Source organism: Hyaloscypha bicolor, assembly GCF_002865645.1.
Source record: "Hyaloscypha bicolor E unplaced genomic scaffold K444scaffold_182, whole genome shotgun sequence".
Taxonomy (NCBI): domain Eukaryota; kingdom Fungi; phylum Ascomycota; class Leotiomycetes; order Helotiales; family Hyaloscyphaceae; genus Hyaloscypha; species Hyaloscypha bicolor.
In genome coordinates this window covers 2,887,327-2,914,529 of record NW_020194684.1, presented here as the reverse complement: position 1 = coordinate 2,914,529, position 27,203 = coordinate 2,887,327, and the positions used below count along the sequence as shown (strand labels likewise).

The following is a 27,203-nucleotide window of genomic DNA, read 5'->3' as shown; positions in this document are numbered from 1 at the left end:
AATAAGCTTACCTAGAAGCTCCAAAAGGCTATAGCTATATACTATAATAACCCAGCCATTTATATTATAGAGTTCGCATAATATTATACTATAAATAACTAGCAGATTCGAGCTCGCTATAAAAAGAAAGAACAGGTATTTAAGAAAGCTAATAAAGGTACGAATAAGCTAAGTCCAGAAGGCGCCCCTTATATAAAGCCCGCTTCTAAGACTCTAGTAATAGACAAGCCTACTATCCCGAAAACCGGATCCTTAGATCTCAAGTACTATAACTATAATAGATTTAGTTATATATCTAGAAATTATCTAGAGCCCAAGATAAAGTATATAAAGCAAGTTTTAGTAGCCAAGCTAGTGGCACTTACTATAAGTAAGCTATCTAAGGGTATAAAATAGGGAAACGAGAACCCCTAAAGGAAGTTTCTTCTTTAGGGCTATATTATATAGATATAGTAGAAGTTAATTTAAGCTAGCTACTAGAAGATAAAGCGTTTATACTTCCTTATATAGTTAGTAATAATAGATTAGATATTAAGACTTTTTCTCTTATTAATACTAGAGTAAATAGATATACTTTTATTAATTTCAAGTTTATAAGAATAATTAAATAATTTCTAGATATTAAGCCTACTTAATTAGTATTACCCTATAATATAAGGGAATTTAATAGTAAGCAGGCCATACCTATTACTTACTATATTAAGCTTATACTCTTAATTAATGAATGGAAGGTTCTAGTACCTATACTAGTTATAGGGCTAGGCAAATATAATATAATTTTAGGATAATAGTAGTTTATAAGTACTAGTATCCTAATTAATTATAAGAACAGAAAATTAATCTGGCCAGATAATTAGCCTAGAAAGAAGAATTAGGATAAGGTTCTAATTACTATATATAAGAACTTGGAATCTGGGAAAAGTAACTAGTACTAAGAAAATATAAATAGAAGAAATAAAGCTATAGCTATAGATAAGTTCTAGAGACCTTAGCTTATAAAGAGGAAACCCCTTTATTCTTTTCCTAAGCCAGGCTTAGAAAGCTATATATAGCAAAAGAATTAAGCTTAATACTATAGAGAAATATAAGTAGCCTTAGGAAATATAGAAGTTTCTTCTAAGTTAGAGATAGGAATATTAAACTTATACTATCTAAAGAAAAGCTATAAGATCTAGTTAAGGCCCTTAGTTAATATTATAGGTATCTTGCCGGCTACTTTCTAGATAAACCTATAAAAGAAAGAGAATCTTTTCTTTATAATATCGTTTTTCGAGATTAATAAAGAGCTAGAATTATAGTAAGAGAACAAGTTCATTCCGGGTAAGTAATAGCTAGAAGAAACGAAGCTATAGTAGCTAGTAAGAGTCTTACTAGAGGAGTTTAAGGATTTCGCAGACGTTTTCTTAAAAGAAGTATTAAATATCTTACCCCTATATTAACTATATAACTATAAGATTTAGATTAATAATTCTAAAGGCCTAGAGAGCCTAGGGTATTTCCCGCTCTATTAATAGTCGACCTATAAGCTATAGGAGGTCAAGCGCTTCCTTAAAGAGAACCTCTAATAGGGCTTTATTAAGCTAAGCTAGTTCCTTTTTATATTCCCGATCCTCTTTATAAAAAAGGCTAATAGAGCTCTCTAATTCTATATTAACTATTACAAGCTAAATAACTTAATACGAAAGAACTATTATCCTCTTTCCTTTATTTATAAGACCCTTATATAGCTAGCTTAAGCTAAGATCTATATAAAGCTAGATATTTGGCAAGTATTTTATTAGATCTAAATAGACCTAGAATTAGAAGAACTTATAATATTCCGTATAAAATATAGGGCCTATAAATGCAAAGTTCTTTAGGAAGGCCTAACTAATAGCCCTACTATATATTAGAGATATATAAATAATATTCTCTTTAATTACCTTAATATCTTTTATATAGCTTACTTAAATAATATCCTAATTTACTTAAATAATTTCCTAGAATATAAAAACTATATATAAAAAGTTTTTTAGTAATTACGGGATACCGGTCTCTAAGTAAATATTAAGAAATCAGAGTTTAAGATTACTTATATAAAATACCTAGGCTTTATTATCTTTACTAGAGGCATTAAAGTAAACCCAGATAAGATAATAGTTATTAAGAACTAGTAATTACTAAAAATAATTAAAGAAATATAAAGCTTTCTGGGTTTTTATAACTTTTATTAGTACTTTATTACGGAATATAGCTATATAGCAAAGCCCCTAATAGCTCTAATATATAAGGGAGTTCCGTTTAAGTAAATAGATTAGTATTAAGAAGGTTTTATTAAGCTAAAGTAAGCTATACTCTCGGTACTAATTTTATATTATTATAACCCGAACCTTCTTATTATAATTAAGACAAATATATTAAATAAAGTTATAGCTAGTATTCTCTTATAATAAGACCCCTAGATAGAACTCTGGTACCCGGTAGTATTCTTCTCTAAGACTATATAGTTAGTAGAGCTAAACTATAATATTTATAATAAAGAAATACTTGCTATTATTCTCTCTTTAACTAAATAGTAAGCGGAGCTAGAAGGCCTATAAAAGATATTCTTTATAATTTACTTAGACTATCGAGTCTTTAAGTACTTTATAACTATAAAGAAGCTTTTAGTAAGATAAGCTTACTAGATAAAGTATCTTTCCTGCTATTATTTCAAGCTTATATATTAGGTAAGTAAGTTAAATAAATAAGTAAATGCTCTAAGTAAGAAATATAAGAATATAACTACCTAGAATAAGGTAATAGTAGCCTACTAAACCCAAATTCTCTTCCTATAATAAAAGATTAATAATAATATTATACGGGATCTCTAGTTAGCCCTAATTAAGGCCTTTATAAGCCCGGCTTAGAAAGAAATCTAATATAATAGTATCTAGCTAATAGATAAGCTATTAAGCGAGAACCGAGAGTTACCGGAGCTAGAAAAGCTATAGGATAAGGCAAGAAATAAGAAGAAAGATACTTGAATATTATAAGATAGCCTTCTCTTATAATATAATAAACTATTTATATCTAATAATATAATAATACCCGAGATACTCTTATATATTACCCTTATTTAGGAGGCATATATATAGCCCCTAATAAGATACCTAGAATAAGCCAAGCTTTAATAGCTTCTTTAGGCCTACTATTACTAGCTAGGCTAAGGTATAAATATTAATTAGTATAAAGATAACTATTATACCTATTAATAATCTCATATCTCTAGAAACAAGAAGCTAGGGCTCTTATATCTATTACTAGTCCCTAATTATCCCTAGTAATATATATTAGTGAATTTTAAGAAATACCTAGAAAATAGAAATAAGTATAATATAGTAATAATCTTTATTAATTGCCTAGGCAAGCGCTCTATTATAATTCCTGTCCGAGATATAGTAATAGCTAAAGAGTTAGTATCTCTATTCCTTATTTATATAGTTTACTAAATTAGTATCCCGGAGACTATAGTATCTAATTAAGGCCCCTAATTCATATCGGATTTCTAGAGCAAGTTTTATAAATATATTAATATAAAGCTCAAGTTATTAACTATTAATTATTCTCAAACTAATAGCTAGATAGAAATTATTAACTAGTACTTTAACTAATAGCTGCATTCCTATATGAATTATTATTAGGATAATTAGAATAAATAAGTAATAATAATTAACTACTAGTAGATAGCTCTAGTCTATAAGACTATAGGCTAATTCCCGTTTCTTATAAAGAAGGGCTATAAACCGCAGATATTATTTAACTAGGAAACCCAAATATAATTAGATACTTCAAAAAAAGAGCTAAATAGATAGAAGGTAAAGGCTCTAGTAATATAGCTTTATAAATTATAATAAAAAGTATAAGAGAATATAATATAAGTATAAGAATATTATACTATTTAAGCTAATAAGTACTATTAACTAGTAGACTTTAGAGTAGGAAATAAGATATAAATTACTACTAAGTACTAGAAAAATAATTATTCGAGCTATAAGCTAGCTTACTAAATAAAAGAACTATATAAAATCCTGAAATAAGTAAGATATTTCTTTAGGCTCAAGCTTCCGGAATTAATAAGAATATATCCGGTATTCTATATAGAGAAGCTATATAAAGACCTAGATAACCCTCTTCCCGGATAAGCAAATCCGGAGCCTCTGCTATTAGAACTATAAGATAGAGAAACAAAATATAAAGTTCAAGAGATATAAGTAGTAAAACTGCTTTATAAGAAGCTAAAGTACTAAGTCTAGTAAAAAGAATAAAACCCAGATCCGGAGTAATATCCTACTTTCTTATTAAGTAATAGTACCCTAGCTTTTTAGAGCTTTTATAATAAGAACCCTAAATAGCTAGAACTGCCCTAGAATCTCTCCTATTAGTTAGACTATACCAAGAATAATATACTACCGGAACCGCATAATATAGACGGAAATTCTTTAAAGTTATATATAAAAGGCCCTGGCCTTTAATATGTGACCTGTAACTTGGAAATTTAATAGGGACTTTTAAAGCTCGAGAATAAGCTTATTTCGAGAGAAGAAGTAATATTACGGTTATTATAATATATAATACTAGTAGGGGTTAGACTAGAGCTAGAAAGGCATCTGGTATCTAAGCGAGGCATCTATAATTACCTGATTATTACACGTGACCCCGAGCTTAAGCTAGTATATAAGCCCGTATATAGCTCGCAATTATTTAGATCCGAGGCTTCTTTGAGATCCTCTTCTTTCTTTAGCTTTAAATTATTAAGATAGAGATAGTCTAACTATATCTTCTAGGCTCTAGATCTTATACTTATAATAGAAACTCCTAGTATATTAGGTACTTAAATAAATACCAGAAAGCCTTTATAGGGCCTATATACTAAGCTTGAAAATATTAGGTAATCTTATTATTTATTTCTAAAACTATAATAATTATATAGTCTATTTCTTTATAGATATACTTATAAATATACTTAATTACTTATACGGAAGTATAAACCTCAATATTAATATAGGAGCAGAATTTCTAGAAGAGATACAAATTATATAAAATAATTTAGTAATTATTATAGATAACTTCCTGATCTAGAAAGCCTTATTTATAGACTATAAATATATAGCTATTATTCTGGTACTAGTATTCGGGATATCTATTCTTATAAATAATTATTATAGCTATAAATACTTTAGGGAACCTCTTCTAATATATAAGCAGGGCTATAGGCATCTTATAGACTATATATAGGGCTTTCGGATTATCTTTAAAGTTATATAGTTTATAAGATATCTGACTAGTTACTATAATTATAAGTTTGCCTATAGGATCTTATAATAGATCTAAAAGCTTAGTATAAATAACTTTATTAACTAAATCGGGAATTAAGAAAACGGCTTCTTTTCTAAGAAATAAGAACAAATATATATATAAAAGGCTATATTTCTAGTACTTAATTATATATATATAGCCTATATATAGTCCGAAAAGATAATTCTTTAGGTCTATAAATAGCTCTCTTACCTTTAATATAAAGATTCGGTAAAAGAGATCCGGATAGTTAATAGCTTACTATTCGTTTAAGAGATAATCTGTAATCTCAGGCTAGTATAGGTTAGCCATAAAAGTAATAAAGAAGCTTAGCTTACTAAAATATTATATAATAGCTATTAAGTCTTAAAAAAGCTATTATATAAAGCAATTACTACCTATAAAGCTTAATAAGAGAATAAAGTAATAGCTAATATTACTTATATAAATATTCTTATAAATTAGAGCATTTATAAGTCCTATATATATATCTATACGGATATTCTACTAGTATAAGCAAAGCTAATCGAGTAAGGTAGTTTTATAAGTAATATATATATTAATAATATATTACTAAAAGAGGCAACTAGTATAAAAGAGTAAAGAGAAGGCCAGACAAATATAGAAATAGTACTAGTAAAAGACCTATTACTCTAGCTATATCCGTTAACGGGTCCTATTATAGTTCTATAACTATAAACTATAATACTAGTCCGAGTTACTATATGAGAAAAGTAAGATATAATAGAGTAATATATATATTATATATATAATATTAATTATATATATTTGCGGATACTTATAGCCTATCTTACGGACTATAAATACTAGATTATAGCGGCTTATATCCGTATACTTATCCGAAATAAGGGCTATAACCTTATTACTTATTAGAAGGTTCTTATAATAATAATTAGTACCCGACTTAAGAACTAAGTATATTTATAGATTAAGTAAGATCCGGAAATCGATTTACTAACTTATAAGATATTTACAGGCTGTTTTATAGACTATAATAAACGAATTATAATCTATAAGTATATTCGTAAGCTATAAAAGAACTATATAATCTAAATAAGGGAAGTTAGTAGCCTATATATTAGTTATAAAGAGCGGATTATAAAAGAAGAGCTATATAAAAAAGGGTTCGGTATATAAAGCGGGCTATAGCAGGCCTTGAAAATAGAAGAGCTTATTATAGATCTGAAAGTACTAGATCCTATAGGAGAAGTCAATCCGGATATTCTTCTTATAGCTAATTAATATAAAGGCAAAAGTATAATTATATATTCGGATATTTGTCCGGAAGGCCCGGTAAAGCGGGTTATTGCCCGTAGAGAGGTAAGAGAGATATAGAAAAGGCTTATAGATTAGAAGAAGTATTATATTACTCTTCTTATAATAGGCCTTAAAGTAATTATCTATATAGCCAAAATAAAGGGCTCCGCAAGCTATATAGTAATCTGTAAACAGACCAGTCATATATACGGGAGCTGGCCGGAAGCGGGAGAGAAAGGCAGGAGGCCGTATAATAGGTGGGTTAGTAGGAGGGTCCTTTATAATATAAACTAGGGCTGCAACAGACGGTTAACGGATCCGTTACTGGCGCTATAGGGCTGGCTCGTCTATAGAGATGTCCGTAATTGACTATTATTATTACCGGGAGGTAGGGAGGGCATTCGGATTGAGTTCTTATAAGGCAGGGTACTACTGGATATAATTAGTAGTATTTCGGGCCTATTAACTAGTTAATTAAGCCAGAAAAGGGGAAGGATATAAACTCAATAGTAAGAGCAAGTTTTATATAGCTTAGCCCGCTCTGTAATAAAGTCAAAAGCAGGCCGGTTTTGCCTATAAGAAGTATAAAAGCGGGGAGGATCCATAGTAATAAAGAGAAGAAAGAGAGAAGAGTAATATAAGGTCAGGATTTCTTTTCTTAGTACCTTCTACGGAACCGCTAGCTTTAGATTTTCCCCCGAGCTTTAAAAAATTATAATAAAAGCCCCTTATATCTCAGAACTACTAAAATATAGAGAAAGGTACTCGAGTATTCTCTCTATAATCCTAAGCTAAGCTCTAAGGATTTAGACGTAATTGCGTTCCGATATGCGATTCTCTAGAAGGGGGCGATTCTGGTATTCCTTACGTAACCAGTTTTTTTCCAGGAGCCCCGAGAGCCAACCGCTTAAGGGTGGTCCAAACGTACGATAATATAAAGAAGTGAAGACAATAGTAGGAACGCAGGCGCTTTCAAAGATTACGTTATGCAGGCACATGAAGATAGTAGTTATAGGCCAGTTTGGATTACGGAATTTCAAGGCCCTAGCTCAGAAGAGGAGGAAATAATGTTTCTGGAAGAAGTTTTGCCTTGGCTGGACAGCCAAGATTACATACACAGATAACGTCCATCCCTGCGTACCGAAAAACCCTGTGTGCCGAAAAAAATTATAGTTTAGGGGTCTTAAATCTCTACCACGTAAATATATAAAGCTATAATCAGTTTGCTATTATTCTTTAGCTATTTATCTACAAGGGCTCGACTTGCAGGCAGAAAAATACTATAGTTTGGCCATGCTGTCGATCGTCCTGTTGAGAGCGTCAAAAGCTGCTATAGCTATTACCCCCTGCTCTATCATGACTATCGACCTGTCCCCGGAATTCGGGGCCGTGGCATAGAGCTTCTATTAAGTTCAAATATAGCTCCAAGGTTTGAAGATACAGAGCACAAGGAAACCTGCCTGCCGGATTTATCCGGACAAAAGTGGGAGGTACCTTTCGTACACAAAATGCCAAGCATCTTAATAAGCGAGAAAGGATTTATCACCATTACCTAATATTGTATTCACAGCCAGTATTTTATTACGCATTTTATAGACGTCACGTGAAAGTGTGGCGTTCTCCCACTTTCGAGCGCCATTGACAGCTTTTTGTGACTTCGATATTATGTGGATGTTCCTCGCGTCAGGAATTCTTGGGAGCTTACGTGTCACGAGCGCATGCCCCTGTCACCAGCGCATGCCTTGTCCTTCGACTCTGATGACTATGATCGATCTTCCGATAACAAAGAGGCTCGAATGGTTCGGACAGCCCGCCATTACCTTCTGCAGTGGCTGGCCACGATTGGCTGGCTGGCGCGCTGGAAGTGATGATGCACGACGACACCATGCCGCGAGGCTGTCGTTCAGCTGAGCTGTAAGAGCACAACCTCGACCTAACCTGTACTCCCAACTCAACAAATGCATGCATATCGACCCTGCGAGAACTATTCACCGACATTCTTTCGTTCAGAGATTCTGTCAGATCCTGTCTGAGTAATGTGCCTACTATAATACAACAACGATGGCGAGCTTAGCCTGACTAAGGACTTTGTTAGCGGCGAGATTCCCGAATATGCTATCCTTTCACACACATGGGGGGCGGATACAGAAGAGGTCATATATAGAGACCTGATAGATAGTACTGGGAAGAGCAAGGTTGGATATGAGAAGATTCGGTTCTGCGGAGGGCAAGCCAGACGTGATGACTTGCATAACTTCTGGGTAGATACTTGCTGTATTAACAAATCGAGCGACAGGGAGCTTTCGGAAGCTATTAACTCTATGTTTCGCTGGTATCGCAAAGCGGCAAAATGCTACGTATATCTGACAGATGTTTCGACAAATGATCAAATCGACTTGTCTCTACAGGCGTGGGAGGCAGCTTTTGGGAATAGTCGATGGTTTACCCGTGGTTGGACGCTTCAAAAGCTTATCGCGCCGCCATCGGTTGAGTTCTTCTGCTCGAACGGCAATCGACTCGGTAACAAGAAATCATTAGAGGGGCAGCTTCACAAGATAACGGGGATTCCAGTTTCCGCTCTTCAAAGTAGCCCTCTTTCTGAATTTAGCTTCGACGAGCGAATATCGTGGGCACAGCTTCGGGAGACCCAGCGTGAAGAGGACAAGGCTTATTCCCTGCTAGGCATCTTCGACATCTCGATGCCAGTTATCTATGGCGAGGGGAAGGAGAACGTATTCCGTAGGCTGAACCGCGAATGGAAATATCGGCTCGATGAGCTACCCACTACAGTGACCTCTCGGTTCGGCGTTATCTTTCAGTTATTAACGCCGGAACATCAAAATTTGCTATAAACCACACTGAAAATCGATGCTCGTAGATTTCTCCACATCAACAACTGCAAACTCGTTAGTAAGTAGCTCAAAATAAAGGCATTCTTGGTGTTGACAGAGGCAAATAGGGTCGATATGGCTCCCAACCTTCCACGTCGAATTGCAACCCAAATCGATAATATTCTCCTTAATGGCACTTCCGTTGACTTTACTACTATTGCTAAGCAGTTCAATACCACTTATAAGACGATTTGTGAGCGTAATCGAAGGTTACAGAAGGAGAGGAGTGGTACAAATGCTCTACCAAGAGCTCAAGGGCCGGCACCTGTTATAAATCGTCAGATGGAGGTCTTTATAGCTGGGCTATTGGAAAGGGAACCTGAGCTATACCAAGATGAAATTACTAATTATCTCTTCGCTAAGTTTGAAGTAGTAGTCAGCAATGCTCAGGTTGCAAAGGCATTGCGTAGAATCAAGCATACCTCTAAAATCCTTACTATTGTTACGGCGCTAGTATCACTACTGCTTTAAGACGTATAGGAGCGAATATAAGACTGAATATAGCGATACTAATAGGCCTAGAACTAAGAATATTCAGAAACTGGTGACCTAGTATTAACAGTCAAATAGCGCTCTTATTTCATCCGTCTTCGCCCAGTCTCTAGCCGTCTTTCCGTCCTTATCTTCAAGGACCCTTCTTGCACACTTGGCGAGAAGACATATCACAGCATCGGCATGGCCCTCATTCGCCGCCCAAGACAACGGAGTTCTGCCGTCCGGGTCCTGAACGTTCTTGTTCGCGTCAAAGTCGATCAGCATCCCCAACACGTCGACATTGCCGTGGTAAGCCGCCCACAGCAGCGGCGTCCATCCCCAGGCGTCCTTCTCCTCGAGTCTCAGCGTCCGGCACCGGTCGAGCATGAGCCGCAGGATCTTGGGACTACCGGCCCTGCCGGCCCAGTGGAGCAGCGTCATGCGCTTGTCGTCGGTGATGTTGTCGGTGGTGAGCGCACCGGCATCGCGGAGCAGCACGAATACCCCGTCGTAGTCGCGATAGACGGCCCAGAACACGGGGGTCCAGCTCCAGCGGTCCAGAGCCTCCTTGTTCGCACCCGAATCCAGCAGCGGCTTCGTCGTTGTCGTGGTGTTGTAGCAGGCGGATAGGTGCAGAGGCGTCTGGTCGTTGCAGTCGGTGGCTTCGATGTTGCCGCCCGCTTGTATGAGGATCCGTACGGATTGCTCTTGTCCAAACTTCACCGCTTTGTGGAGCGCCGTTTGTCCGTCCGAGGTCTTTGTCTCCAAGCTGTATCCGGCTGCGATTGCACTCCGCAGTGCTTCTGGGTTTTGATCGCCTCGCGTCGCCGCGTAGTGCAGTTTAGTCCATCCCCTTGGAGTACCAGGCCGTCCGTCAGCATTTTATCCTCCAGGGTTGAAGAGGAGATTGGGAGTAGACGTACGAGGATGTGTCTCCTGTCTGGCACGGGGCAAGCTTTGTCAGTTCGTTACATTCCCACACCGAATCTCAGCAAGGACTTTTACTTGCCATGTCGCCTGTATAGAGACTTTCTTGAGATCGCCACGGTCACAAAATAGGAAACCAGCTTGTCAAAGGACGGATTAAATATGTTGTCGCTAAAATGAAAGCCCAGATACGGATTGTGAGGGGCTGAAGATTTTTCTTTTGCGATTGATTGGACACACGTACCTCGGCCTTCCCGAAATTCCCAATAGTCTTCTTCTCCAGAATTTCCCATACAAACACAAGGAACGCATCAACGGAGAGATCACCAACACGCACACGACGGACTTGCCAGCCCTAAAAACAGATTCAATTTCAACTTCCTACTATCACTTTGCAACTGTCTTACTAAGCTTCATGTAATTGCAACAGAATCAGTTAGGCTCACATGGGAGCCCGGGAGACATATGGCGTGGTGACAGGACATTCGGGAAGGGATCTTCTTGGGCCTGTTTAAAAGAGTGACTTTTGAGTACCTAATCCTAAACAAAGGCTGGGGAATTGCTATGCCATCCAATGCATCACACAGCGGCAAATGCTTCTATTCAGACGCCCTGTGAGTGTGGGCAGCCAGAGGCGATGAGATGAGCCTGGTTATCTCTCGGATGCCACACGCTCTTAGCAGGGGTTGCAATCTCCACCGTGCCATCTGACTTCATCACCCACGTTTCCTCAAAATTTGGATCCATCTTCTGCGCATATGGCAGTGTTAGCTCGAACTCGGCTAGAGGATGGGCTGGCTTGCGCGACCGCGGAGGCGGGCGGAAGGTTCGCCGCCTGGTCTCCGCAACCCTCATGTAGTCGAGCACGCCGTTCTCATTCTTCAGATGGTTGTTAATACCCTTGATGTAGGTTTCTAACTTAGCGTACGCGTCATTGAAAATGTTCGGGTTGCGAGCGAGTCGGACAAACTCGGCCTCGGGGCTTGCGTCGTCGCAACCGTACGTCGCGATACCTCGTTCGACTGCGGCAACGAGATCTGCGCCTAACGTGTACTTGTCTTGCGGAGGAGCGCTCGTGTTGTAGGTAGCTGTTGAGGGCACGTATCGCATCAGCTGCGCTCGACGAGACGAGAAAACAGGATTCCTTCCAGGAGTTAGCTTGCAGGTTGCAGGACTCGATGCTCACTTAGTAGATAAGCCCAGTCAGTTATATACCAGAAATCAACCATCAATATGGCGGCTATGATGTTCTTGGGCAGCAGGCCGGTCTCGATGACAATCGAGACTCCCTCTGTATCCTCCGTGCTCGGCGTGACAATTTTCCACGGCACCTGCCAGAGTAATCTGTGAGAAGACTGTGCCTAACGATGGGATGGAGCCAAGTTCTTGTCACTTACGAAACCTTCATTATCTGCAGCAAGAGCATCCTTTTCACCAGTCTTGATACCGAATCCCGAAACAGTGCTCAAGCCAAGCTTGGATGACGCATCCTTATACTTGGCCCAGGAGATGGAATTGATGCTGTCAGCCTGTATTTGTCAGCCACCTGATCTACTATTACCGTGGAGGGGTCAAATTCATGAAGCAACACGTACCAAGTCCCCTACTCCATCAAGCACGAGCCCCAGGGCTTGAGAGTTGAAGAAGAAGCCAAGGGGAATATCGAACGTCCCCGGCGTATTTGGATTGGAAGGGATTTTGCTAGACGAGGACGTGATCTCTATGGTTGTGTTCATGCAAGCATGTGAGATCCACTGGTGAATGCGCTTTGCTGTCGGAGAAGGATCTGCCCGTGGCCCAAAGTCAAGAAAACGTCGTTTTTGAAACCTATTAAGGCCATCGTCAGCAAGTGTTCTGTTAGAGAGAGAAGACCAAGGAAGCAAATTTGGAGAGGGGCTCACCACTTCTTGGTTCCCGCAGTGACCATATGAGCCAGCTGATCCACGAATCTGAAGTACCACGATCCAGTGTTTGGGTCTCTGAAGAGCGGATCCCGGCTGAGCGGGTGATCGTGCTTTAGGTCTAGCTGCGCTCGCGTGGAGTGCCAGTGCGGCCACGGCTCAACAATCTCCTTCATCGCCAGGGCCCCGTTCGGGTGGCCGCAGAATGGGCCGAGGCCATGGGTATCGGGGGCGAAGGCGTCATTGGAGTTCCCAAAGTATAGCCAACGACGATCTCCAGTTTTCTCCCGCTATTAGTGGTAATGGTCAGAAACAAGTGACTCGTAGACAGACAGATAATGAGAGATAACTTACGTCGTAGAAGTTGAACCAACCAAGGCGCGGGTCATAGCTGGCCACCTGCAAGATACTGTTCTCCGAATGGATATTGGTCTTGTTATCAAACGGAGGGAGCGCCACGACCATTACCGTGGGACGAACGAAGGCATCCCGCTTGAGGAGCTGGGCGTCTCCCATCTTGGAAGATGTGTTGCCAGAGCGAGGCTTCGCGGAGGAGCCAGGGATCCAAATGAGCACCATACGTACTCGTACGACCTCACTGTAGAAGCCGATTCCCTCGTCCGCTGCAAACGCCGCCCATGTGTAGTCCTCAAACGTGGCAATTAGGTCCCTCAGAATGATGGCAGGCTTCTCGGTCGATGCCAAGTAGGCTCCAAAAAGCTCAAGACGGAGCTCATTGTTAATGGTAGCTCGTGGGACCTCTGTAGGCTTGATCTGTCTTCCCTCAATGAAGGAGTAGATTGGGTGAGAGGCGGCCGCTGGACAAGGAGTTTCCGAATGGATTGTTGAGTCAGCTATCGTGACATATGCGGCGATCCAGATACTCTCTGCCAGCTGGCTGCCGTGCTTCAACCGTTGTTTCGTATGAGCGTGCAAGATTTTGCCAAGGAGGCCAGTTGGCACTGTGAACTTGGCCCGCACCACATATCGGCCGTCTTGGCTCTTTCTCTCTACATTCCAAAAGCTCGATACGCTGTCGCCGTCCACAGTCTTGAAGTCGCTGTCCTCGAAGGAATCGATGTAGAGGCCGACTGGGTTGGACACAGTCACCAATTTACCATCCCTTGAGAATTGATTAATGAAGGCTGCAATCTATGGTACAAATTGCAAACGTTAGATGGTTCTTTCACTAGCATGTACTTGGAACCTTACATTTGGATCTGAGTTCCGGTTTGGGCTGTTGTCGGAGACCTTGGGAACCATAGCAAGGAGTAGCGATCGGCCGCCAGCGACGAACTCTCCTTTTGCGTCTCTGCGGACGACGGTGGAGTCAACCACCAATTCGGCCGCTTCCTGAAGGTTGTTGTTCTCTCGAATCAGATGTGCGATACGACCTTCCAAGCCTAAATTCTCGTCGGTACCTCTCGTATTCCAACGATTTTTGATATTGTAGGCGCCTCTTGCATCGACGAGGTCTTCAAGCTTGATCGAATCTGCTACATCTGGGTTCAGGCGCTTGTACTGGCGTAGGAGAAGGGCACCAGTTGGGTCAGCCTTGGCAAGGTAAGTGTAATACTATATCAATCTCGATCAGCTTTCCCGAATAATCTGTTGTCAGTTCCATCACACATACCTCAGGGACTTCAGTAGTGAAAGTGACACTCTTGAGGTGCCCATTTTGTCTCTCCACCTCCCACTCGCAGTATTCATCCTGGTTCGCCCTAACGTCCGCCTCCACATATCTGTTTTTGTTTTCCTCTCTGCGGAGTTTGCAGTTGTTGGGATACGCGAGCCATTTTATGATCTCAACGGCGGCGTTTGAGCTGGTTTCATGAGCTGGGTTGTACGACTTTATATCCAGGCTCTGCTCTTTTCGGCTTCGTATAATCTCGTTCATGACGCTGTCAATCGTGGATGACCATCCTGCCCGTGTAGCGTCCCGTCCCTCTAAATCGTTGAGGCGAGCAGGTAAGTCGTAGAAGTATTTGCTCAATGAAGGTTTGGATGGGTTGAGAGTGTTGGGTGCCGTTGCGGGTTGGTCTGCAACCCCTCGTTTCGGCTGGCTTGGGGCATTGGTAGAGCTGTTGTCAGCAGAACTCCGCACTGATGTTTCCTTCTTACCATCGCGGGGGCGAGTACTCTTGGCTGCGAACGACATCTTGCCCTTTGGATAGGGCACACAGAGTTGATGGCTTGAAGCGGAGTTTTGGATATTTCTGGATCGTTGAAGTAGGAGTTGAGAGAATGTAGGGAGAACTCACGAAGCAGCCCGGAAGCCTAACATCAGCCAGGAGTGGTGGGGTTTCTTCTCGCTAACGTTGGTTTGTAATCATGAATGAAGGATTGCCGTAGGCCTGTATTATGACTCAAATACCCCTCCCTCCCATTTCCACTTTTTTTTATCATTCTTTTTGTTTCTTGCATCAATTTTCTAACGGTGCTGAATCTCATCCTTCCCACGTCGATCTTGAACAGCTCCTCCGTCTCATCAAGGTGTTGCCACAATGCCGCACTCCAGAGAGGCTTGCCTAGCATATCTGCAGCAAAGCATCAGGAGACACAGGCTTGAGCGATTCTTCACGGACCCCCAGGTCGTTGAGAATATTGCACAGAATGCAGAGCAAAAGCTGAGCGATTGGCGCGACCGCGTCGAGGAGTTTTTCTCAGCGGAGGAGATGAGTGAGTATGCTTACTCAATGCTGCTCTTGTCTCTCTACCAGATCCACATCTTGCTTGGTATGCTTGCAACTCCATCTCAAATCTAATTCAGTGATATTCTGACCTACGGACCCGTAGATGACTCTGGATCCATGTTTGAGGAAGATCGCATCAGAACCGCGCAATCGACTATTCGTAACATCGTCGATATTGACTGTGCCATCATCGAGAAAGGGATTCGTCTCCATCTTCTCAATGGCGAGGACCCTAAAGAAGTCATCAACTCGGTCGACGACTTCAACAGGTGGTCGGAAGCTGTCGAATATGGAGGGTCCACCCGGCTGGGCACGGTCTTGAGAGCCAAGATCTGGTCGAAGATCGTGGAAGACCCAGCCAAATTTGCGAGACCCTGCTTGGTTTATGTCATCACTGATGGCGAGGTACGAAATGCTCTACTTCAACCTAGCCATGCACATCAGATGTACTGACCAGAACCCCTCAGCCCACGGCAGAGCCCAGAAGCGCCTTGAAGGAGTCAGTGTTAAAGTGCAAGAATGATCTCGCCGCCAATAGTTACAGTCCAGCGGGTGAGTTAACTGCAGGGACTAACCGAGCCTGAAGATCTTAGTTGCTGACATAGACGACACAGCAATCGCCTTTGGAATCGTCCAGGTGGGGACAGACGAAGGTGCCCGGGAATTCCTGGATGAGCTTGTGCAAATCCAAGAATTGCAAGATCACCTCGATGTGGTTAACCAGAGTGCGTTGCGTCAATTTCTCTGCTAGCTTTTGCTTCTATTTCGAGCAGCTTGTGTTAACCCGTTGTCAGACTCTATACTCGAGAACCATTTCCGCGAGACCCATGGAAAGCCCAAGGAGCTCGAGAGTACACTAGTAAGTCACCAAAGGCGTATGCTAGTCTATAACTCATGCTTATAAATGGTTTCTAGGCCCTGAAACTTCTTGTTGGCGCTATTGACAGAACCGGCTCCTCCTGAAGTTGCAATCGAGGGCGCCACATGCAGGCTGGTTAGCGCGTTGGTAAGCATGGAAAGTGTGGATTCCAGCTTGACCAGTTTCGAGAAGAGGTCTGCAGTACCCCCCGCTTGGACAGAAGAGGAACGACGGAGAAAATTCATCGGGAATCCCGGGTGTCTTCAGTACAAGAGCTTTTGCTGGTCTGGAGGTCTGGAAAAGATGAGGGGGAAAAAAACAATTTCCTGGGTATGATTCACCGCGACAGGCTATTCTATATTCTTCTATACTGTCGCTTCTCGAGTTGTAGATCCTACGGAGGTTGAATTCCTCTAACACAGGAGTTTAGGACTTGTGAAAAAGTAAACGTCGCTTAATTGCAAGAGTCCAAAACCATGTCAATCGTCCCAAAAGTCCTTTCCGCCATATTTATTTTCAACCAGCACCTTTCCGTCCTCGTCAACCTTTACACAGTCGTATGTATGAGATGCTTCTGTACACAGAGTTTGAGATACTTAAAGTTAAAGTAACTTAAGGCAGACCTCGAAGAGGGACTATTGGGACCCGGAGTACCCGGATTGGCCTCGATATATGCGATGTACTGTCCGAAAAACTTAAGTCGATGACTCTAGGGTCTCTACAACCAGACCAGCTATCGGCAAGTAGGCACACTACCAACTACAGAACGAAGCGATGCAGTAATGATGCTACTCTTCGTCTACAAGTCCTTCTCCTTACTTTCCTGAAGAATTCGACCGGATCAGAGGTGGCCGATGCTGTAGTGGCTATCCTACAAGTCCACGCCTATGGCTCGCCTCTACAGATACAAGTTCTTGAAGAGGGTGTCAATATCGCTGGGGCTTCTAAGCTCTTAGCGCTTTGCCCAAGAGTTGAACGGTGTCAAGAAAAACTCAATACAGGAGATAGGAGATGACCTAGCGGAACCGATTTTGAAAACATGGACCGTTCATCGACTTCTCCTCAACAGGATCAAGAACTTGGAAAGAAATCCCGTCCAAGAGCGTCTTGTGGAGAAGATGGAAGAGTTCGCTAGCCAGATTCCCAGTATGACGTCCTCAACTATGGAGCCAGATGCACTAGTACGCCAACTCCAGAATTTTTGTCGCATTTGCTGGGAGTTTCGGGTGAAAATACTTGAAAATGCAGATCGGGAGTGGTTAGTTGCCGCTTCGGCCAAAGTTATTGCATGTCAACATATTCTCTTGATAGTAACGGGTCTTCTACGAGACGCTGACGAAATTGGGAACACACAACGTTATTATGAACTAGAGCTGCTTAGTACTGAGGATGCACTTCGGCAATTATTAGGACGACAGTAAGGTAGGTGGCGCGCGACCTCTGCTTCGATTGTGTCCGGAGGGGATATATTAAGAGAAGCAATTCTTTGTGCGAGACGGCTTGTTCCACGGGAGGGGTGGAGGCGAGGAGGCACAGGACTACGTATGACAATCGATATTGTGACGAGAAAGTGGTCATTGGAGTATATTTATTGATGAAGATAATTACAACAAGTGGCTTGAGATTTCCACTCTCCTTTATACTCTAACTGCCGTCCTAACAGTTCCATTATGATCAGAGCCACGTATGAAATATCAAGTTTGAAAGATAGTCGGGATCAAGTCGCTCCCTCTCTGAGGTTCGGCGCACGGATCATATCGTGCAATCTGTCCTCTACCGAGTCTGGAGATATCCCATCTACTAACAATTTTGTTGGAATAATTTCGAGGGTTCGCGGATACTGTACCGTAAGAAAAAGAGCTTCACCGTGAAGTACTGTATCGATAAAGAGGGTATCGAGTGAGGAGGGTATCGAGTGAGGAGGGTATCGAGTGAGGAGGGTATCGGGTATCGAGTGAGGAGGGTATCGAGTGAGGAGGGTATCGAGTGAGGAGGGTATCGAGTGAGGAGGGTATCGAGTGAGGAAGACAGGGCGGTGATCTAGCTTGAGGGCAATAGGCATGATATGAGCCGGCCTAGCCGCCACTTAGCAGTGTGCTTAAGGATCTCTAGCATGCGAGATTTTGGCGAATGCAAGATGATAGGGTCGATGCTGGCTTGAATGCGACTTTGGATACAAGGTCTGTTATGTTCAAGATTTTGTTTGCGATTTTCGTGCCTGGACCATCTACGCCAGGCATTTAAGTCATTACTAAGCTGGATGTGCGCACCAGGCCGCAGCACCTCTAGCCACCGTTGGCCTTTATGCCTAAGGCTTCATAATTGAAATACGGCGTAAATATTACGGGGTTGTTTTGCACTAACCAAAATCGTCACTCGCTTTCATCCGAGGTAACCTTACAGATCCGCGTGGCGATCATGTATGAATTTGCGCGCCATAGTAGCCACAAGGCTAATGACGACTTCCTGCATAGTGGTAAAGTCTAAGAGCTCGGATAAGACTCCTTTAGAAGTATTAGGAATAGTATACGCTCCGCAGTGAAGTTGTGGTAGAGGAATACTATTATACTATAAAAAGAGACCCTTTGCAAATTAGGCGTGAGAGCGACGATGTAAATACGATTTTCTAGTAAAAGGGGTTTAGGTTATCTGGAAGTGGCTATAGAATATAATTTATAAAAAATTATAAGAGATATTAAGGTATACACAGATTTTAAGATACTTGAAGTCAAAGTACCTATTGTTTTTTTCGTTATACAGGGTTTTTCGGTATACAGGGATAGACGTTATATATATTTTATGGCTTCTGAGGGAAGTCTTATTTCAGGTCGTGTTCTTTCTCATATTAGAGAGACATTTGCCTCCTTTGGTATAGATAGCTTATAGTATAGAAACCATAGAAAGACTTAATATTAGAAAAACTCTTTTAATAACAAGTCTATAGCTGCTAAGAGCCGTTTATATAGGGATAGTTCTGAGTTAAGGCATAGGGGAATTAAGATAGTTAATAAGAGATTTAGAATATAGAATACTTGGGTATTTATAACTGGAATAATACTTAGGCTTAGGACTTGCTATTTGTAGTATCTGTTTTGAATTTGATATAGGTAAAATACTTAGTAATTAAGAGTATCTCTACTAATAACCTCTATACTTATTGCCTTTATAACTCTTATAATACAAGTTCTGGGATCCAGACCTAGTAGTATCTATCTATATTACCTTTATATCCTGTATATAGAAAATAGTAAGCTGAGATTCTATAATCTCAGTAATAGAAGCCTGTTCTTATACCGCTTATAGTAATTTTTCTGAAATATTATAACTATAAGATCTTTATTCTCTTTAGGTAACTAATTCCGAAAATATTTAATACTAACGAATTCTGGTAATACTACCTATATATTTATAAAACCTAATAGGATATTCTCTCAAGTAATAACGAAATAGACTTCTAAATCTAATTAAATATTAATAAGAGAATATCCCTTTCTTATATATATAAAGATATATTCCTCTGGCTTTGAGATAGTATTTGGGCGAGTACTAGAGAACCCGTTCTGGATTCTCTCGGGATATATAGAGTTCAAGTTAAGGTTTATAAACGGAAAGTATAATTCGGCGGGATTATTAGTAGACTTTAAGTATTATAAAAGGGCCAATGGCCCAGATATAGCTGTTTTTATACTTATTATTAATTCGGATATTAAATTCTAAAGGATATTAAGCTAGTAAAGCGAATTACTATATCGTCTCGTAAAGCTTTAAAGGAAGCCTTGAAAATTAATAGAATTTAGCTTTAACCGGTTAATATTTGTTAATTTCTTATAAGGCTATTATTAAGGACTACTAAAAGCCTTAGATTTCTTTAGAAAGAGATATAGATTAACGAAATTCGGGTTATGGGTATACCTGAACTAGGCTAAGTTAATTAATTATTTAGTAGAGAGTTATTAGGTTATTTATAAAAAGGCTTAATAATACCCTAAAAAGAATTAAATAAATATTAATTAGAAAGTAGGTAATTAAACTTATATTATTTAGTATAGAAATATTTCTCTTTAAATTATAATTTTAGCTTAAGGTTAAAGTTATAATAGTAGGTTATAGTTCTACTCTTATAGCTATATTTATTTATTTAATACTTGACTAAGATTAGAAGTATAGTAATAAAGATACTTCAAAAATAATTACTACTAGGCCTATATTAAATAAGGTTAAGGCAAAGCCATTTTTGGTATTTACTTACTAATCTTAAGTCTAGAAGCCAGTTCTACTATTATATCTTTATACCTCTTCTAATAAAGAGCTAATTCTACTACTATACCTTAATATCCCTTAAGTAAGTAGCTAGTTCTACTACTATACTATTTTAATAAAGAGCTATTTTTACTATTATACTTTTATATCTTTTAAACTAGTAGCTATTTCTACTACTATACTACTTCTTATAAATAGCTAGTTCTATTACTATACCATTTTAATAAAGAGCCATTTCTGCTATTATAAATGCCTTACTAATTATTAATAAATATTACGACTTTCTAGCTACTAATATAATTACTATTAATAGTAAGACTTGCTCTTATACTAAAGCTCTATCTCTCCCTATTAATATTATTTAAGCGGCTATACCGAGCCTTTATCTCTATATTACAGAAGCCGATACGGCTCTAATACTTCTTATTTTACTAGAATTTCTTGATTTTAAATACTAACTTGCTAGATAGTTTATATTATTAGTAGAGAATTAACGGAAACCTATTTAGCTATTTGGTTAAGCCAAGATTTGAGAAAGACTATTATAGTTATTAAGAAGTCAAATATACTTAATAGATATACTAATACCTTTATTAATCCCGTTATAAACTTCTCGGTTAACTATAGTATATAAGATTTCTATAACTTCTCGGTTATTACTAATTATTTTAGTTGGTTTAATATTTCTCTAATATCCGTTTCTTTAATAAATTCTTTTATTACTAAATATATAGATCTAAAGACTAGAAAAGTCATATCTAGATATAGCTAACCTAATTCTATAACTACTCTGGAAATTCTGGCTTAGTAGCTTTTACTATTTCTATATTTATTAGGAGATTATAAACTTTCTAACCCTATTTCTATAGACCTTCTATTTCTATTTAGTAACTTTATTACTAAATATAGTATTTAAAATATAATCTCAATTATCTTTACTTTTACCTATAATATTAGAAACTTTCTTATATTACCTACTCTTTATATTTTCCAGAACTTTGGCCTTTTTTAGCTAGAAAGTATAATTACTAGTAATTACCTAACTATAGCTTATTATAATAATAGTAAGCTTTACTAAAAAAATAATAGTATTTCTTGGATTTTTAGTTTTATATAAAAATATACTAGTTTATACTAAGTATTATATTAATAGCAGTTACTATATTATAGTTTAAATCCTAACTAGCCTTAAACTAATTAAAATAAAGAAGCTACTAATAATAATTCCACTTATTCTTAATAATCTGATTTCCTTTAAGCTAGATTACTACAAGTATAATATATTTAGTTAATAGTAATATATAAACTATTATACTAGTATTATCTATAATAGTATTCCTACTAATACTAGTATTATTAATACTACTACTAATTCCCTACTAAATATCTCGACCTTTTTATATATCCTTACTTCTTATATTCCGGTATTTCCAACCTCTATATTTTCTCTATAGTCTTTACCTTTCTATAAATACTTTTTCAAATAGAAACCCTTATTAACTCTAATATTTCCCTACTATAAAAATCCGGAACTATTCTAGCCTATAGGGTAATAATTATAATAATTAATAACTATATACTAATTCAAATATATATTCTGGCTAACTTAATTAAAAAGGGATTTTACTCGGATTTATATATATTATAGAAATAGTATAGAACTTATTAGACTAGAGCTATATAGATACCAGATAATTCGTTCTTATTATAGGAGTTTATAGAAGGCATTTTACTATTAGTTATTAAGGCTTTGGAATAAGTTAAGATAAATATTACTAATTAATAGTAAAAGTAATTCTTTTAATTTATATTTTTTAAAATCTCACTTCTTATTTAACTTCTTCTACTTATAGTTATAAATGTCTTATTTTCTATTCCGGTAGTTTTCTTTACTTTTTCCTCTATTACTTTAGGTACTATTATACCTATAAAAATAACTAGTAATCTATTAAAATAATAGGAAACTTATAGGAACTTAGGAAATTATTTATAATTTGTTTTTAGGAACTATTATATAAATATTTATTTTCTTATATTATTTCTATAACTTCTTTGGAATTTCTAGTTAACTAATATCCTAATATCTATTCTTATATAGTAGAAAACCCTATATACCGAGAAAAAATAATAGGTACTTTAATTTTAAATATCTTAAAATCTATATATACCTTAATATTTCTTATATTTTCCTATAGATTATAATTTGCAGCTATTTCCGAATACCCTAAATTCTTTTTATTAGAAAATCACGTTTATATTATTGCTTTTATATCTAATTTATAAAGAGTTTCCTTTTATAGTATAATACTATAGATTTCCTTTATTATAGCTTTATTATAGAGTTTATATTATCCCTAATATTTATAAAAGAGTTTTATTCGAGCTTTAAAACCTTATTATTATATAGGAAATTATTAGTAGCCTTATAGCTATTATAATATATATATTTATATAAAATTATTATACGGGTTAGTATTTCGGATTAAAGCAAGTAATACTTTTAGTTAGAATAAAATAGCCCTATATATACTTGTAATATTTAGAGTATAATTTCATTTATAAAGTCTTAGGTATAAAGGCTAATAGTAGCTAGCCTAGTATACTATATCTAGTTTAGTAATAACTTTTATATTTCTGGTACTATATCTAATATAATATAGATACTAGCCTATAGCTTATATAAAGCCTTTAAAATTAATTAGAATATTAGAAATATAAGTTAGTTTAGTAATTAGTAAGTTATAAAAAATAAAGCAAAACACTTTCGAATATATAAAAAAAGAATAGAATTAGTAATATTAAAATAGTCCAAAATAGTAAAGCAAGCTATAAGATTTTTAAGATATTACTAAATATAATACGGAATAATAAAAAGCTAAAAATACTATATTTTCTTTTTTTTAAAGGCATTTACTAGCCTAAATAAATCTCCTAACTAATTAATAGTAATAATTGTTTTACTAATCTAATATACTTATTTGAGAATATTATAGTCTATAGATATATATAAGTATAGCTAATATACTCTTATATATCCTATATCTTCTTTATAATTAGAAGAAAATAGTATTTATTAGTAAGATCCTAGTATAAAGGCCTTAAATATATTCCGAATAGATATTAGTTAGGCTATTTATAAGATTGTAATTTGTCTATTTTATTTAATAAGTGAAATCTCTTATATTTAATACCCTTATTATAGTATATTTTAATATAAAGTACTAGGTTTTCTATCTTAAAATAATGATTTATAAAGTATTCTATCTCAATAACTAGAGTCTAGTACCTGAGTATAATTATACTAGAGATAATAATTATATTATCCTAATAATAAAGATTCGACTCAAACTTAATCTAATTAATTAGTTTACCTATAGTAGATTCTAAAAATACTATAATTCCAGATCTCGTCTCTTAATTATTTATAAATAGTAGATATATACTACTAGACTATTATCCTACTTAAGATCAAGATAGAAATCTTGGCCTATAGTTAGCCGGAAATAGATTAAATTAGTAGAGACTAGCTAAAAAGCAATTATTACTACTTTTAGTTATCTGATTTTATAATTACTAAAGTAATATAGGTATATTTATAAGAAGTATTAATATATCCGGGTTATTTAATAAATTAAAATACTTCTTTGCCTTATAATTATTATATTTTAAATATTTCATTATACTTAGAGTTTTTTTTATTATACTAAAACTATTCAGGTATACTAAAACCATTTAAGTATACTAAAACCATTTAAATATACTAAAACTATTTAATTATACTAAAATTATTTAATTATATTTAAACTATTCTATTTACTTTTAATTATAATTATGGCTCTTTCTTAGCCTTACTATAATACCTAGTATAATAGAAGAATAGCTACTACTATTATTAGAGGCTTAGTTTAATAATTTAAATAAATACCTTATAGGAATAAAAACTTTACTTTATTAGAGATTTCTTAGTATTTTAGTAAAATAATATTTATATTTAGAAATTAAGTTTAAGGACTTTTAATAGGTTATTATATTATATAAACTTATTATTTTCTTTTAAATAGCTTTAAAACGGAATAAAGAGATAGCTATTTTTAAAAGATAGATCCCAAAAGGCCTTATTAAGAAAGTAATTCAAGCCTATTATAATAACCTATATAAAAATAGTAAGATTAAATATATATTTTACAAATATAAAGATTTTAATAGACTTCTCGTATTTTACCTAGATACTAGGTTTTAGACTAGCCTTTTTACTAAAATAGATATATTATTACTAAAGTTAAAATAGAATCTTATAGAAAAGTCCGGAGAAGAAAAGATCTCTTCTAACTTTCTTTTAGTATAGATATATATCTATAATAAGTTATCTAATAGTATTTTTTTCTTGCCTAATAAACTTTTAATAACTAATATTTCTAGATAAACTTAAAAAAAGAATACTTTCTCGACTTTATATATATAATAAAAAAAAGAAGGTTTTATCTAAGCTACTATATTATTAGTAAAAGAAAGGAAATTAAGCTTATATAAAACATATTAAATTTATAATAAAACCTTTATAAGACTTCCTATTCTCTGCTCTTAGTATTATAAATATAGACCTGAATGCGACTTAGAATTAGATTACTAATTCGAGTTTATTTATAAAGGATTTTAAATAGTTTATATATTTATATATATATAACTAGTATCCTAGAATTCTTTATAAGGCAGATTTTCGAGTATTCTTGGAAATAATTATAAACCTCGAGGCTTTTCTTGCTTTTGAAATTATTTTTAAATATAAATAATTCCTTATATAAAAATATTAATAATAGTACTATTCCCGAAATCTGAGGTACTTCTTTCCAAATCTAATTCTTATTTCTCTTTCCTATAAATAGGTTCTCTATTATGGCCTCTATATCCGTTATTTTATTATTTAAACCATATTATTATAAATTAGCCCAAAATTCAAAATAATAATAATAAGATATTTGAAATATACCTCTTATAAAACCTACTAGTTATAATTCTTCTTACTATACTTTATTACCTTATTAAGCCTTTTCCTAAGCTTTTTCTTATTACTTCTATAGGCTATTTAATTACTTGGCCCTATAGTATAGAACCAGATAATTATACTTGTTTAATAATAGTTCTTATAATAGTAGATAGAGCCGCAAAACACGAAAAATATTAATATATTATTATTATATACTATTTATAGAATACTATTATATATAGGTGAGTATTATAAGCTTAACTAAATACGGTTTTTCCTTTAATACCTAATTGGAATATAGGAGAAATATTATTATAATAATATAAATATTTCATAAGGCTAATATATTTTATTATTAAATAACTAGTAATTAACTAGAATTACTAAGGGTATAAAGGTAGCTATAATAGAATTATTAAAACTCTTTGTTTTTTAAGGCTATTACTAAGCCGCCTTAGCCTTTTTAATAATAATGGCTTTATAACTATACTGCCCTATAACTCTTCTATTAATAAGATAAGGCCGGAAACCATTTAGGCTCCAGAAATTAATAATAGTATATAATAAAAAAAAAAGTAACTAGTAATCTTAATATAAGCCGGCTCTACTTAATTAGAAAGATTATAACGGCATTTATATAAATAATAATAATAGGCCCTATTTGCCTATTTATATATATTCCAAAACTAATAATAACTAGTATAATTCTTATTTAGATACTAGTTTATTTTCTCGAATTTCTCGTGATTTCCAAGACCCGAGTTATTTAATTAAGGTATAGAGCAAGTAAGTCCGAGTTATTTGACTAGGATATAAAGCATATAATACTCTCCTATTTTTCTAATTAATTTAATAAGTTATAAATGAAATAAGGTATTCGAGAATATATTCCGGAGTTTAAAAGTAGTAGCTTGCTTATACCTTATAGGCCCGAGCCTAATTAGTAAAGATTTCGGTCTTATATTAGGAATAGTTATTAAGATAAGAAGAAGATTAAGAAAGTAAAGCTTCTAATAACTAGCCCTATTCTCGGTAACTTATATATAAAAGAACTATAGAGCCTTATATATATTAATATTATATAATACAGATACTATATTAATAAAAATTCTGAGATAATAAGCCTAGTTAGTATAATTTAAGCTATATCTAATCTAGAACAGCTTTAAGAAAAGATATTTATTAGAAAGCTAAGAGAGAGATAAAGATATAAATATACGGGATATATATAGAAAGTAAAAGGAGTTTATAAAGGCCATATAAACCTATAGCTTTAAGACTACTATCCAAGATTATTGGGCTTAGAAAGGCTAAGATTATTTAATTATATGAATTATAGAATAAATACTTTATAAGAGATATTTTACTATTTTTTCTTACTTTTTGCCTAGTTAGTATTTATATTATTCTCTTCTTAAATCCTATTTCTTTACTTTTAAATAAATAGCTTTATATATTCCTAAGGGCTATTATAATACCTTTTTCTAGTATCTAATACCTTAGTTTTAGTTTCTAACTTCCCTTAATTTAATATTATAGGATACTTGTACTAATTAGATATAATCCGTTACTTAGAGAACTATTCTAGGCCTACTAGAACTATTTTGGGGCTTACTTAAA

The 27,203-nt window shown here is 35.8% G+C and overlaps 6 protein-coding genes across 6 annotated transcripts; 2 read left to right on the top strand and 4 right to left on the bottom strand.

Annotated features, from left to right (window-relative positions):
* Window positions 1-8,420: 8,420 nt before the first annotated feature.
* On the top strand, window positions 8,421-9,935 carry K444DRAFT_574009 (HET-domain-containing protein). Its single transcript, XM_024877420.1, has 3 exons — window positions 8,421-8,627; window positions 8,690-9,504; window positions 9,554-9,935. Exons 1-2 carry the CDS (start codon window positions 8,557-8,559, stop codon window positions 9,444-9,446), a joined length of 828 nt encoding a protein of 275 aa, XP_024728355.1. The 5' UTR covers window positions 8,421-8,556; the 3' UTR covers window positions 9,447-9,504; window positions 9,554-9,935.
* Window positions 9,558-10,900, bottom strand: K444DRAFT_620562 (ankyrin). Its single transcript, XM_024881733.1, has 3 exons — window positions 9,908-10,900; window positions 9,816-9,843; window positions 9,558-9,750 (listed from the first exon to the last, which is right to left on the bottom strand). Exon 1 carries the CDS (start codon window positions 10,398-10,400, stop codon window positions 10,041-10,043), a length of 360 nt encoding a protein of 119 aa, XP_024728353.1. The 5' UTR covers window positions 10,401-10,900; the 3' UTR covers window positions 9,558-9,750; window positions 9,816-9,843; window positions 9,908-10,040.
* Window positions 10,428-10,736, bottom strand: K444DRAFT_574003 (ankyrin; the record flags this gene model as incomplete). Its single annotated transcript, XM_024877419.1, has 1 exon — window positions 10,428-10,736. A coding segment is annotated over one exon (309 nt), but the record flags the coding sequence as incomplete, so codon positions are not given.
* A 304-nt stretch (window positions 10,901-11,204) lies between the features above and the next one.
* K444DRAFT_232304 (uncharacterized protein) lies at window positions 11,205-12,233 on the bottom strand. The gene is made up of 2 exons (XM_024871236.1): window positions 12,102-12,233; window positions 11,205-12,030 (listed from the first exon to the last, which is right to left on the bottom strand). The coding sequence occupies exons 1-2, from the start codon at window positions 12,113-12,115 to the stop codon at window positions 11,490-11,492; spliced, it is 555 nt and encodes a 184-aa protein (XP_024728352.1). The 5' UTR covers window positions 12,116-12,233; the 3' UTR covers window positions 11,205-11,489.
* A 129-nt stretch (window positions 12,234-12,362) lies between these two features.
* K444DRAFT_232276 (uncharacterized protein) lies at window positions 12,363-15,038 on the bottom strand. The gene is made up of 6 exons (XM_024871235.1): window positions 14,421-15,038; window positions 14,000-14,362; window positions 13,142-13,939; window positions 12,791-13,071; window positions 12,482-12,727; window positions 12,363-12,407 (listed from the first exon to the last, which is right to left on the bottom strand). Exons 1-5 carry the CDS (start codon window positions 14,943-14,945, stop codon window positions 12,619-12,621), a joined length of 2,076 nt encoding a protein of 691 aa, XP_024728351.1. The 5' UTR covers window positions 14,946-15,038; the 3' UTR covers window positions 12,363-12,407; window positions 12,482-12,618.
* A 124-nt stretch (window positions 15,039-15,162) lies between these two features.
* Window positions 15,163-16,852, top strand: K444DRAFT_620558 (uncharacterized protein). The gene is made up of 6 exons (XM_024881732.1): window positions 15,163-15,523; window positions 15,584-15,885; window positions 15,948-16,032; window positions 16,095-16,205; window positions 16,275-16,339; window positions 16,396-16,852. Exons 1-6 carry the CDS (start codon window positions 15,292-15,294, stop codon window positions 16,441-16,443), a joined length of 843 nt encoding a protein of 280 aa, XP_024728350.1. The 5' UTR covers window positions 15,163-15,291; the 3' UTR covers window positions 16,444-16,852.
* Window positions 16,853-27,203: the final 10,351 nt, after the last annotated feature.

Bases quoted from the DNA above. Each gene is read 5' to 3' on its own strand.
- K444DRAFT_620562 (XM_024881733.1), bottom strand. From the start codon at position 10,400: ATGACGCTGCTCCACTGGGCCGGCAGGGCCGGTAGTCCCAAGATCCTG.
- K444DRAFT_620558 (XM_024881732.1), top strand. From the start codon at position 15,292: ATGCCGCACTCCAGAGAGGCTTGCCTAGCATATCTGCAGCAAAGCATC. The intron at 15,524-15,583 runs GTATGCTTGCAA...ACGGACCCGTAG, and splicing joins CCAGATCCACATCTTGCTTG to ATGACTCTGGATCCATGTTT. The intron at 16,340-16,395 runs GTAAGTCACCAA...AATGGTTTCTAG, and splicing joins AGGAGCTCGAGAGTACACTA to GCCCTGAAACTTCTTGTTGG.
- K444DRAFT_232276 (XM_024871235.1), bottom strand. From the start codon at position 14,945: ATGTCGTTCGCAGCCAAGAGTACTCGCCCCCGCGATGGTAAGAAGGAA. The intron at 13,940-13,999 runs GTAAGGTTCCAA...TTTGTACCATAG, and splicing joins ACCGGAACTCAGATCCAAAT to ATTGCAGCCTTCATTAATCA. The intron at 13,072-13,141 runs GTAAGTTATCTC...TAATAGCGGGAG, and splicing joins GTTGGTTCAACTTCTACGAC to AAAACTGGAGATCGTCGTTG.
- K444DRAFT_574009 (XM_024877420.1), top strand. From the start codon at position 8,557: ATGCATATCGACCCTGCGAGAACTATTCACCGACATTCTTTCGTTCAG. The intron at 8,628-8,689 runs GTAATGTGCCTA...GGACTTTGTTAG, and splicing joins TTCTGTCAGATCCTGTCTGA to CGGCGAGATTCCCGAATATG.